This window comes from Urtica dioica, chromosome 10, assembly GCF_054948205.1.
Source record: "Urtica dioica subsp. dioica isolate 48M chromosome 10, U.dioica_male_clone48M_v1_H2, whole genome shotgun sequence".
NCBI lineage: Eukaryota > Viridiplantae > Streptophyta > Magnoliopsida > Rosales > Urticaceae > Urtica > Urtica dioica.
The window spans coordinates 18,461-32,487 of record NC_142765.1 but is presented as its reverse complement, the minus strand read 5'-3'; the positions used below and the strand labels follow the sequence as shown (position 1 = coordinate 32,487).

General features: G+C 39.8%; 1 protein-coding gene across 1 annotated transcript; it reads left to right on the top strand.

Moving 5' to 3' along the window:
• Positions 1-8,650: 8,650 nt before the first annotated feature.
• On the top strand, positions 8,651-9,538 carry LOC149382752 (chaperone binding / ATPase activator). Its single transcript, XM_089628078.1, has 3 exons — positions 8,651-8,991; positions 9,059-9,223; positions 9,293-9,538. Exons 1-3 carry the CDS (start codon positions 8,698-8,700, stop codon positions 9,419-9,421), a joined length of 588 nt encoding a protein of 195 aa, XP_089484204.1. The 5' UTR covers positions 8,651-8,697; the 3' UTR covers positions 9,422-9,538.
• Positions 9,539-14,027: the final 4,489 nt, after the last annotated feature.

Here is a 14,027-nt window from a genome sequence, read left to right as displayed (position 1 = left end):
CCAACACCATCTCATACCTCTCACTCCTTTTCTTCACCATCGCGCGCCATCACTCTCACCCGAGCTCTCTCCACCACGCGCGCCAACCAAAAGAAAAATAACGTCGCCGTGAGCCGTGTGGACGCCGGAGCAAGAGCGACCACCGGGAAAGGGGAAGTGAGAACCGGAGAACTTGATTTCGTGATTGGAGGTGAGAATTTCTCAAACCCGAAATGGATTTTCGTTCCTAGGGTTCAAGCTCAAATTGGGGGTTTTGCTTTAGTGATGGATTTCAGAGAAATTATTGTGTTATTAGACTCGGTTGACGATGTGTTTGGTGTGGATTTGATGTTTGAGCAAGGTTTTCTTGGATTGAAATTTTTTGGCCGAATCTGAGAATAAACGGACGTGTCCGGTCATCTGTGTTATGAATTGAATTATGTTGATATTTTTCCTGGATAGTAGCCGTTACGGGCTTTCTAAAATGACCAAGAACGTGTAAATCCATTGAGTATTGATTTAGTTATGAATTTTTGAAGTCGTGGGTTTAAAGCTGTGAACTGTGATTTCCCGAGCAGCGACCCGAATTTTCGGACAGTTTTTCAGATAGCTATGGTGCTTGAAATTGGTCGTAAAATAGGTCGTTAGAAAGCTACGGATGTTAGTTCCGTTATGGTTTTGGAATCGTTGGTTTTCGTTTTGTGTAGCTAAAGTTATGATACGTTTTTCAGCTGTTACTCGGGTATGTTTCTCGTTATGGCTGATTTGACGAGTATAAACTCGTGTTGGTTTGAACGAGATCTTGTTATGTGACCTATGGGCTAACAAGATCATAACATGATCATAACATCACATAACAAAGACGGTTCATAAATCTCGTTCAAACCAACACGAGTTTATACTCGTCAAATCAGCCATAACGAGAAACATACCCGAGTAACAGCTGAAAAACGTATCATAACTTTAGCTACACAAAACGAAAACCAACGATTCCAGAACCATAACGGAACTAACATCCGTAGCTTTCTAACGACCTATTTTACGACCAATTTCAAGCACCATAGCTATCTGAAAAACTGTCCGAAAATTCGGGTCGCTGCTCGGGAAATCACAGTTCACAGCTTTAAACCCACGACTTCAAAAATTCATAACTAAATCAATACTCAATGGATTTACACGTTCTTGGTCATTTTAGAAAGCCCGTAACGGCTACTATCCAGGAAAAATATCAACATAATTCATTTCATAACACAGATGACCGGACACGTCCGTTTATTCTCAGATTCGGCCAAAAAATTTCAATCCAAGAAAACCTTGCTCAAACATCAAATCCACACCAAACACATCGTCAACCGAGTCTAATAACAAAATAAACACAATAATTTCTCTGAAATCCATCACTAAAGCAAAACCCCCAATTTGAGCTTGAACCCTAGGAACGAAAATCCATTTCGGGTTTGAGAAATTCTCACCTCCAATCACGAAATCAAGTTCTCCGGTTCTCACTTCCCCTTTCCCGGTGGTCGCTCTTGCTCCGGCGTCCACACGGCTCACGGCGACGTTATTTTTCTTTTGGTTGGCGCGCGTGGTGGAGAGAGCTCGGGTGAGAGTGATGGCGCGCGATGGTGAAGAAAAGAAGGAGTGAGAGGTATGAGATGGTGTTGGTGGTGATCGATGATGAAGAAATATGGCCGAATATATATATATATATATATATATATATATATTTTTTTTTTTTCCTTCTTTCTTCCTGGTTAGCTGCGTGTTTTGACTTGGCAATATATCATTCATGGCATGAAGGAGATAAGGTTTAATTGTAACCAATGAGATTCAGGATAAGATTTTACAGAATCTCCAAATTTCCACTTTAATCCCTCACCCAAAAAACCTTCTTTTGGTCTCCAAATTCCACCACAACCAATTTTTATTGTTGCAAATACGTCCCACGCATATAATTATTTATTTAAATCCATAGTTAAATGGATTATAATTATATGATGCAAAACAAGAATTTTCTCGTTTAATTTCGATTAATTTAAATATATTTAAGGTGTCTCGGGAATAATTCTCATTATTGAGAATTTATTATATAAATTAATTTTCGGAACGTTACTTCGAAAAATTAATTAATACTCGAGTCAACTCGAGATTTTATTTATTTATTTCCGAGATTTCTCACCACCTTATCATAATTTAAATTAATTCGATAAATCCATTGGACCATAAATTCCTTGAAAATTCATTTGCAACAACAGAGCTCGTTTATTTGTTTAAATTTTACAAATCGAGCAAGACAAAAGTTTATACTTTACAATCCTCACCCCCTTAAAAGAGTTTCATCCTCGAAACTTAGAGCAAGGCATGGTATTTCTTTTGCATCTCGCTCTCGAGCTCCCAGGTGGCTTCTTCTACGGCATGTCTTTTCCACAACACCTTGACCAGGTGAATAGTCTTATTCCTCAAGACTTTCTCCTTTCGGTCGGGGATTGCGACAGCCGGTTCCTCATATCTGACATCAGGAGAGATCTCCACTTCTTGATCCTGTAGTACATGTGAAGGATCAGACACGTACTTTCGCAACATTGATACATAAAAGACGTCATGGAGATTTGACATGGACGGCGGCAAGGCTAGACGATACGCTGTCTTGCCTACGCGTTCAAGAATCTCAAAAGGTCCAACGTATCTCGGGCTTAGCTTCTCTTTTTTCCCGAATCTCATCACTCCTCGCATCGGTGAAACTTTTAGGAAGACTTTCTCTCCTGCCTCAAATTCTAGAGGTCTTCTACGCTTATCTGCGTAGCTCTTCTGACGACTTTGTGCTGTCTTCATCCGGGCTTGAATTTTCTTGATTGCTTCGGTGGTCTGCTCGAGCAATTCAGGCCCGATGAACTTGCTCTCACCAGCTTCATCCCAATGAACTGGAGAGCGACACTTTCGCCCATAAAGAGCTTCGTAGGGTGCCATCCCAATCGTCGCTTGATAACTGTTGTTGTACGAGAACTCGACCAAGGGAAGATAACGACTCCACGAGCCGTGGACAGTCAAAACACATGCTCGGAGCATATCTTCTAACACTTGGATCGTGCGTTCACTCTGGCCGTCAGTTTGGGGATGAAATGCAGTGCTGAATTTCAGTCGCGTCCCCAAATGCTGTTGTAAACTCTTCCAAAATTTGGATGTGAAACGAGCATCACGGTCAAAGACGATTGAGCTAGGAACTCCATGTAGGCGTACAATCTCCCTAATGTAGACCTCAGCAAGTTTATCCACGGTGTGAGTGGTCTTTATAGGTAGAAAATGAGCTGATTTGGTCAATCTGTCAACAATAACCCAAACTGAATCCTAGCCAGTTGTGGTTTTAGGTAAACCAGACACGAAATCCATCGTAATCTGTTCCCATTTCCATTGCGGAATCTCTAATGGTTGTAGCAATCCCGCGGGTTTTTGGTGTTCCGCCTTAATTTGTTGACAGGTAAGACATCTTTGAACAAATTCAGCTACATCTTTCTTCATTCCTGGCCACCAGTAGACTTTTTTCAAGTCTTGATACATCTTTGTCTCACCTAGATGTACAGAATATGGTGTTCCATGAGCTTCTTCCATCAATTGTCTCTTGATCTCCTCATTGGACGATATGCAAATTATGCCGTTGCACCTCAGAATTTCCTTCTCATCCAACTTAAATTCACCTTCTACGCCATTATGCGCCTCAAACATCTTCCCAAGAAGATACTCGTCCGCATATTGACCATCCTTGATCTGTTCCAGCAACATCGGACGCACGCTGAGAGCAGCTAACCTTCCAATGATCAGCTGAAGCTCTAGTTGCTGAACATCGTCTTTTAGTTGAAGAGATGTTTCAACCAAACTTGCTAAGGACGCTACAGATTTGCGGCTAAGTGCATCTGCGACTTTATTTGCCTTACCAGGATGATAATGCAAATCAAAGTCATAGTCATTCAGAAGTTCCATCCAACGTCCTTGACGCATGTTCAGCTCTTTCCGAGTAAAGAGATATTTCAGCGTCTTATGGTCCGTATAGATGTCGCAATGAACTCCATACAAATAATGTCTCCATATCTTCAGCGCAAAAACAACAGCTGCAAGTTCTAGATCGTGTGTAGGGTACCGAGTCTCATAATCATTCAGTTGTCGATAGGAATGGCAACGGGTACGGGTTTTAGCGGGTACACCATTACCATACCCGTCCCCGCCAAAACAAATACCCGTTAGCCCATACCCGTTAACCCGTTTATTTAAACGGGGCGGGTAACGGGTATACCCGCCGGGTGACGGGTGCCAAAAATATGCACCCGTTAAACCGTTAACCCGCTTTTTTTAATAAAAAAAATTCGACTCATATTATAAGAAAAAAATTGTCACTACTACATAGGTTATATAGTAGTATAAAAACTGAAATTATATGTGTGAGAGTACGTATAAGTTATATCGAAATTCTATGATTTTTTTTACGGGTCGGGTATGTTATTTCCGCCACCCGACCCGTACCCGCTAAATATGATAACGGGTATTACCCGTTAACCCATTTGAGCGGGTATCACCCAGCCCGTTTAGTTCGGATACCCGACGGGCTAACGGGTTTCGGATTAAACGGCCATTCCTAGCTGTCGAGAGGCATATGCGATGACTTTCCCATGCTGCATCAGTACCGCACCTAAACCTTGCTTAGATGCATCACAGTAGATAGCAAATCCATCATCTCCCTGTGGAATTGTGAGGACTGGCGCTGTTGTCAGGCGATTTTTCAGTTCTTGAAAGCTTTTCTCACACGTCTCGGACCAGATAAACTTTTGTCCTTTACGAGTCAATTGGGTCAGAGGCATGGCTAATTTAGAAAATCCTTCCACGAACTTTCTATAGTAGCCTGCTAAGCCCAAGAAGCTTCTCACTTCAGTGATGGTCTTCGGCTGACTCCATTGTTTCACAGCTTCCACCTTAGATGGATCTACCATAATATCAGCGCTACTAACGACATGGCCGAGGAAAACAACCCGTTCTAGCCAAAATTCACGTTTTGAAAATTTGGCGTACATTGAGAATTGACGAGGAATTATAGACAAGCCTCGGTCTCAAATAACCGACGTGCAAATTCTTTTGAGGAGCGCACGAGGACAAGTAGTCCGATTTGAAGCGTCGAGGCCATAAAGTCAAGCAATTTGACAATTCCAAGTAAGTGAGGAGACATAAGTCAACTACTTACCAATGAAATAACCTTGTTTGTTTGTGCATTTATTTGTTAGTAAACAAGAGTAGGAAAAGCCTTTAAAGACACAAACACCAACTACTTGGAATGCAGAGTGACGGGAACGGACCGGGACAACATGTGAGAATTGACGAGGAATTAAAGACAAGCCTCGGTCTCAAATAACCGACGTGCAAATTCTTTTGAGGAGCGCACGAGGACAAGTAGTCCGATTTGAAGCGTCGAGGCCATAAAGTCAAGCAATTTGACAATTCCAAGTAAGTGAGGAGACATAAGTCAACTACTTACCAAGGGAATAACCTTGTTTGTTTGTGCATTTATTTGTTAGTAAACAAGAGTAGGAAAAGCCTTAAAAGACACAAACACCAAAGATTAAGGCTTCGGCCACTCTTTATGGAAAACTTAGTTCGGGTTTTACCCGTAGGTTCAAATGCTAACTTGAACCAGCCACGTTGTTATTTGTTGTAGCTAGATCCCTCTACTAATCATAGGGATAGGTTAGATCAGAGGTGTCAGGAGAGCAGAAACGGACTCTCGGATTCGAACCGAGGGTAGAAGTACCGGCAGTCAAGTCCCGAGTCTTCAACCTAAAATACTTAACGAGCAATAAAAGGGAAACAATAATTCTTTCGGGATTTATCCCGAGACGCTCTCCTGTATATGCTTAGTCGTGTACTCTATATGCTAGAGTACCCAAAGATTAAAAACGTTGTCGGTGGTACCTACAAGTCAATGACTTGTATGAAGCGGATTTAAAAATCCGTCGCTGAGTACTCTTTACGCAATGGGTGAAGGTCGCGATTCGCGAGCTCATTGCGGGACTGGGGACTCGACGGTAGCTGATGCAGGCACCGTATGGCGGAATGGGTGAAGGTCGCGATTCACGAGCTCATTGTCGTCAGAGCCCAGTATGCGTTGACGTCATAATAAAAAGAAGATGGTACCACTAGTGGATCCCAGACAAAACGAAAACTCTTAGGCCAGCGGAAGACTGCTGCTCGAAGTCTGAAGTTGGTCTCTTGTCATTCCGGAGGTTATGACAGAGAGATGTATAACCTTGCGGAGTGACAAGTGTTAGCTAGGATGTGATCACACATTATGCATGCTATAGAATTAGCGGTTTTTGCATCCTGCATTTCTCTGTGTTTGTTTGCACGTCACATGGCTTTGCATTAGTTGTTTTCCTTTCATAGGTTAGACTCCCGCTTACTGAGTCAATCGACTCATAGTTTTATGACCCTTGGTAATATAGAGAAGGAAAAAGCTTGTAAGCGGGAAACGAGATCGAAGACCGAGACCGAGCGCGTATTGCCTTGACCTATGGGCTATGGGGTTTCTTAACCGGGAGTTAGTGTCTTTTGTTAAAACGTTCCGGAACGTATTTGTATAGGAGTCGCTATAAGACTAAGTTATAAAAGCGAAAAATTTCCCCGGATTTTCGCAAACTATTTTAATATATAAAAGTATTATGATCTATTGTTTAATATGTATGATATGAGAGTTGATCGGTCGCGGCTCGTGGGCGAGCTGTCGCTCGCGGGTCGTGACACGGGCAACCAGCGTGTATTCTATACGGTGGTGTGCATTCTAACACTCAAGATTAGTACTTAATGTTAAGTGAACAAGGGGATGGGTTTAGAACAAGGTTTAAAATTTTGGGAATTGTCGAGGAAATGTCGCCGAAATTTTGGAAATCAGAGGAGTCCGGCACAAATGTTGCTATATAAGCGTTTCGCCTTTTTTGCCGAGGAAATGGCATGTCGTTTTGTTTCCCGGCGAGCATAGTGAAAATTCAACAAAAAATCGGTGAGACATCAGCTCGTCAGTTCGGTGGTGAGGTAGAGAGAACTTTTGGTCTGTAAAAAAATTGGTGCTGAAGAAGAAGGTGAAGGAGGAGAGAGAGAATGAGAGAGGCAATGGCCCACTATTAAAAAAAAAAGTTTGTATACTTATAATATAATAAATAAAAGAACTACATATGTACTCATATTGTCATACACCAACTTTCGATGTCCTTTGATTTCTATAGTTTTTATTAAAAAGTAGACACTGTAGACTGTAGAAAAAAAGATGGAGATACTATTTTTTTTTTGAAATAAGGACACTTCTTTTAAAAATGTTATATATTAATTATTACAAAATTCAATACCACTTATTATTGTCGGTGGTTTTCGAAAATTATTAAATTCCTCGTGTGACTTACGAAGAATTCCGCGTCGAACCCCAAATTCGGAGGCCCAACGGGCCGAGCCACGAAAAGCCCATCAAGGACCACTTCAAACAGGCCTAAAAGCGAGCTCGCGTCCAGCGCACAGAGCAGGGTTCACCATCGCGCGTTCCGCGCCAAGTTTTTGCGTGCCCGCTCGCTGCGTGTGCGCCCCGAAACCGCCTCGCGCATCCGAAACCCGTGGTCCGCTCCCCGAGGTGCGTCCAGAGACCCTCCTAGGCATCCTTATTCACTATAAATACCCCTTCTCAGTGAGAGGGAGAGACACTATCATTGCTCTTCAAGATTACTCGCTTTCAGAGTTCTGAAATGCTGCCAGATACTTTTTGAGCATAATTTCCTCTGATCGAGTGCTTAATCTAGCGCACGAGCTTCCCCTAGGATTTTGTACTGAAAATCTCCTACGCGTCCCACGCACAAGCTGCGCTTAGGATTTTCCACTGAAAATCTCCTACGTGTCCAACGCACAAAGCTGCGTCCTGAATTTTCCATTGAGAATCTCCTACGTCTCCAAAGAGAGAAAACACGCATTCTCTCTCGGGTCACTCGATCCTAGAGTCTTGAGACATCGCCGAGGACTCCTCCGCGATCCGTTTCCTCTGTCGAACATACCCTCCAGGCTCCGCGTCTCATACAGCGTATACACACGCCTCGAACTACATTCTGACTTGATCCCGCAACGCGGGTACGTAGGAAACATTATTAAGTGTATGAAGTATAAATTTTATTTGTTATATTTAAAATTATGCAACATTATTTTCATCGATATTTCCGTGTTTTATCAAAACCATTGTTGGCACTGCAATTTCCGTCGGCGCAATTTTTTCAAATTTCCACATTATTTCAGTCGTAATTTCCGTCGGCCAGTGCAATTTTCGATTTTTGAGACCATCGACACGAAATCGGCCGTCGGCATTTCGATCATTGGTTTAGAGAGATAAATTGAGGAGCCTTTAAGATCATTCATTTGGCATTTCATGGGGAAGTTGTGGATATCCGAAATGATATTTTTCTGACAATTATAAAACCAGGTAATGAGTTATCTGTGAAATTGTTCCAGAATATATGGGAAACCTCCGAATTGATAATATCTTGAAAATTATAAAACGAGGTAATGAGTTATCTGTGGAATATGTTTCCAGAATAATATTAGAGATGGGCTTTATAAAAGAAGAGGGCAATGTGGGTTGGGCCGAAAAGTAGGAGTACAAAAATTAGGGAAAGTATAGTTAGAGAGGGATCTTGGTGTGCGCGACTGAGAGTGATGGAGGAGAGAGAAGAAGGAGAAGGAGGGTCGTCGTCGTATAGGTACTGGGTTCGGGGTCGGAAAGACGACGCCGTTCCGGTGCCGGAGCCTCGGAAGCTGACGGGCGGAGAAGTGAATCGGAAAGGCGGCGAGGCATTAGGGTCGGTGTGGAACCAGGCGGGAACTTGGGAGGAGCGGAGCGTCAACAAGTGGGCGTCGCAGAGGCTCAAAGACCTGATCTTGTCGGTGGATCCGTTGCGATTCTCCACCGGCAACGCCCGGATCTCCGATGTCAGCAAATGCGAGGGCGATGTGAGTCACAGTGTGTTGATCACAAAGAGTTTGATATTAGAAACTGAAATCGAAAGTGGTGGTGCAGGCTGTGGTGGTGACGGTGCGGAACAAGAAGCGAGTGGGCTATTCGTACCAAGTGTCGGTGAGCGTGAAAGGAGAGTGGGTCATCGGCGACGGCGCTGAGCCCACGGCGGTGAAAGCCCAGCTCCACATCCCAGACATCTCCTTGGGCGAAGTTGATGAGTTGCAGGTACGGAGTTGAGTTGAGTTGAGTTTGATATTTGAATCTGCTCTGTTTGTTTATGCTCATGTTTTGCAGTTGGAAGTGAAAGTGAATGACGATGTTGGTGGGGCCGACAAGGTGCGAATCACCAACGACTTGAAGCTGTTTCTGCAGCCCCTCCAACACAAGCTGCTTCAGTTTGAGCAGGACCTCAAGGACAGATAATTCCCTGTGTTTCTCTATCTCATACATTCTTGTCATTTCCTTGAGATCGTAGTCTCAAAAACAAGAATCAAGTTGTTGCAAACATGATAAATGAAGGACCTTTTTTTTATAATCAAATTATTGTATCCTTGAGACTATAGTCTCGAATCTGGCCCAGCAATTTGCAGCAGGCTGAGTCTTCAGGATCTTATACAAGCTCACTTTCAAGGGTTATTGTTTGTTTGTTATCTCATAACGTTATGGGAATTTATCTCTAACTTGTCTCGCACATGATCTAGCCACAGCCAATCGTTTCGCCCAAATGAATTGTTATAGCATGCAAGCAAACACAAAGCTGGATTTCGACAAGAACTAGACAAAACAGAAAAACATAGCTCCACTGCTATATGTTGGGTATTACCTTTGCCTTCGCTCATACAACTGTAAATCGAGTGCCCGCTTCAATGTCGGTTTCTTAATCACAGTGGAAAGGACAGAGCGAGTCAAACTCGAACGACGTCCCTCTGGTTCGTTCTATCGGCGAATGTTTGATGGCCTTCAATTCAACGTCATTGGTACTGTATTTTTTTTTTTTTATGAAATTGGCTCGTCTTACACCTAAATTGACATAACTCAGTCAGGGAAACAATCCACAAAAAATAGGACACTATAATCAATTAACAAATATGTACCATCTTTTTTGTTTTTTTATGCCTAAAATACACGAACGAGTGGAAATGAGCTATGTATGGTTTCAGATAGTGTAATATGTTTCATGAGAAGTGAGTCAAAAGAGTCCCGTTACTAATAAGCATATCTGCATATCACTATAGCCGTATCAATAAAGAAGTAAATTCTTAAACGTGTTCACTAATGAATAATGAGAGACAAATTACGACCTACCTTTCTCTAATTCAATCAAACGTGAAATTTGATTATAAAGGGCCAAGTGCTGACCAACTTTTTGCTGTGATTCAATGAATAACACAGTGCATATAATTATGTACCATCTCTACACCAATACTTGGAAAGACATAGAGTACACTATATATTATGTCATTAATTAAAGATTAATCAAGCATGATGCTAGCTAGCAGCCACTTATCATTTCATGTGACCATCGCACTTTTTCCCTTGAACAATCATAAATCGAACTTTTATTATAAACTAATTAACCCCAAAAAGAATGATCAGCCAATAACCAGTTGTGTGCAATGCAGTGAACCTTGACAAAAGTAAATGTAATTAAAATATTATTAAATATAAAATCTTATTTTTAACTTGCATAACCTAACTAATGCCACCCATTGGTTTGAATGTAAAGCAAACGATTGGTGTGTGCGTGTTAACTACAAACTCTTTTCTTTTTCTTTTCTTTTTCTTTTTTTAAATAATTTGTTTTAAAAAAAATTAGAAAATTGACAGCAATAATATCATTTACTTGACAATTACCAAAAATCAACCAAAATTCAAGATTCGACACATATATTACTAAATCACTTATGCAAAGATTGTAATACCCTTAATAAAATCTGTTATGTAACGAAATCATGAATTTCGTGTCGCATCTGTCACGAAATATTGATTATAAAAAAATGAATTGTTGTTCAAATCTGCTGCCATATGAAACATAACTTTCAAAGAAAAAAAAATCCACCGGCTATTGAGCAAATCTCTTGTTCTTGACATTATTATCTAACACCAAAACACAAAATGAAAAATGAAATGTCCAAAGCTTCTTTAAATCCGAGGCAATATTGTTTCTTTAATCTTATATATAATGATAGACTCTTCTTGCGGTGGTAATAACGCGTTCCGACTCTCATACTCTTCAAGCTCACCGTTACCACCCGAGAGCCTCAATTGCAAATTTAGCACCGTGAAAGAAAATTCATCTCCCCCCGCAGCTTTTTCGAGGACGTTGTATCCGAGGCGATATTGCTTTGTTGCCTCAGCCGATTGGTCAAACCGTGTAAAAGACAAGCGTGACAATTTATTTGGACAAATACCCGGCACCGCCAAAAATCCACTTTTTTCGACCGATCTCTTTCCCAGCCCAAGCATTGGCTCTACAATTAAATTCTTCTTTCTTTCATACCAAAAAAATCACCGATTAGTCGGTCGAACGCGGAGACCCAGCGACTTAGCAAGAAGATCCGTGTCATTCAAAAATCTATTTCACGATTCAGATTAACAATTAAAAAAAAAAAAAAAAATTCTTATGAAATTGGATATCTATAGCAAATTATTGATTTAATTTGTATATACCTGGCGGACCCTCGTACACACTTGGAGTGGCCCAGGCCACCCTCACCTTTTCACCATAAAAAAAAATTAATAAATAAATGTTTAATGTATTATTTAATCTTACGATTATAGATAGGATCCTTATACAATTCCCTTCTTATGTAGGCTGCGGTGTTTTGATATTAATATTGTTAATAATTATAAAAAGGTAAAAAAAAACAATAGTTTCTACAAATTATTTCCAATATTGTTCGACATGTGCAATATATTTAATTTAGACAAAATAGATCGTAACCTATAACTTTTTTTTTTAATGAAGCATATTATATGTAATAATACGGTGTTAACAAATTATTTTTCTACAAGTTTTAGTACACATTAACTATTTTTTATTAGTACGTATTGACTAATTTGTTACCACTTCTAATACTTTTGAATATTGTTCATTTTTAAAGATAATATTGTGGATTTTTTTTTTTTATGATAAATCAATAAATATTGTTGATTTTTTTATTGGCGGCCACCCTCGATTTATATTTTTGGTTCCATGGCCAGGATACCGTTCATGCCGGAGATGGAGTGAGCAGCGTATAAGCAGCGTTCAACGGAGAGAGCTTCAAGGACGGAGAGGAGGTCGTCGACGAAGGAATCTAGGGTTGAGTATCGCCGGAAATAGAAGTGGTTGGAATCGACGCTGCCAGCAAAGACCAGGTCGTAGAGGACAAACCCATTCTCTTCTTTGGCTTCGATAGAATTGGAAAAGAAATAGGAATTGCAATTGAAATGATAAGAGATTGAAGTTTTGGAGTTTGTGGGTAAAGAAATTTCATTAAGAGTATTATAGTAGCTTCACCATCCATATAGTAATAGAGGTGTCAATATTTAACTTTTGGTTAATATTTGGTAAATGTATAGAAAATAGTATAATAGCTGTCAATATTCCCATAAATTGTGGTTCCTATCATTGTCTAATTGGTAATTACACAACACCTCCAACGTAGAGGTCGTGGATTCAATCCAGTGTCAGTCAAGTTACCTTTAAAAAAAAAAATTATCCCCATAAATTAAGGTTTTTTTTTTTCTTTTCTTTCATCTTTTCATTATATTACTTTGAGATAAATGGCATTTTATAAATTTATAATTACAAAGCACGCATGTTTTTTTTTAATATAATTTGCATATATTGTATTTTACAATATGTTAAAAGAAATTTATTGGATAAATCATTATCAAATTTGAAGTCCATATACGTAGGAGAAATTATATAAAAACAGATAACTGCGATCATTGAATATTTTCATTAGTGGAGATTTATTTATTATAAATGTGAATTTTGGTAGTGTGATAAGAATTGTGGCATCCACGCGAAAGTAGGTATTAAGTTGTTTGTTTTAGCATGGAGATTCGTGGTTTCCACACGAAAGTAGCTTCTGTGTTTGTATAAAAAATCCTACAATCCTTATAATAATTTATGTTTCCATTACTGAACAAAAAAGTTGTACAACTTCTTCTCATTTTGTCTCTATTGTATATACCGAACGCCGTACGTGTCATACATTATCATTACTTAGTTTCCAATCCAAATAAATAAACACTATATTAAATCCAATATCAGACGCTTTAAAAAAAAAAAAAAAAAAATCCAATATCAGACGAGTTATTCTCAACTCATACATATATCAACGCACTGCACACACGTATTAGTGATGGTAGTGCTATTATTATAGCTTATTTCCACCATTGTCCTTTTTTTTTGCATGACCAGTCTTCGAACTTTAAAAAATTTGGAACAGCTGGCCGTTTTGCGTAATTTTCGTTAACAAAATTTCCTTGCATAATCTCAAGTATGCGCAATCTTATTTATTAGAATAAAATGGTCATTTTATGCAAATGATCAATTCGTGAGTCAAACTTACGTCGTGGTGATCCACGTGTCAACTTTGAATATTACTGGTGTAAAAAAAGCTAAATCAACCAGTGCGTAAAATTCAAGAATGATAATAGTCATATTATTATTATTGCATTCTAGAACTATCCTCTTTGCGATAATTTCCCATCAGAATGGAGTAACCAACGAGAGTCTTGATATAGCAGACAAGAATTCATACCACGTACGCGCACATTGGAATATTTGCGCCTGATGTATTGTGTTGAATTAATAATCACTTATAAGAGTTAATTAGTTATACAAAACTCCACTCCCAATGATAAATAATAATCGAGATTATCCTACTTAACAATTAGATAGCTAGGGGGTTAATTAATCCTTCAATATGTCCGATCAAGTAGGCATGAATTGATATATTGGGAATCCGACGTAGCTCCCATGATGAAAAAGGGTTTTGTTCTGATTGCTACCAACTTATAATACTAGTGTATT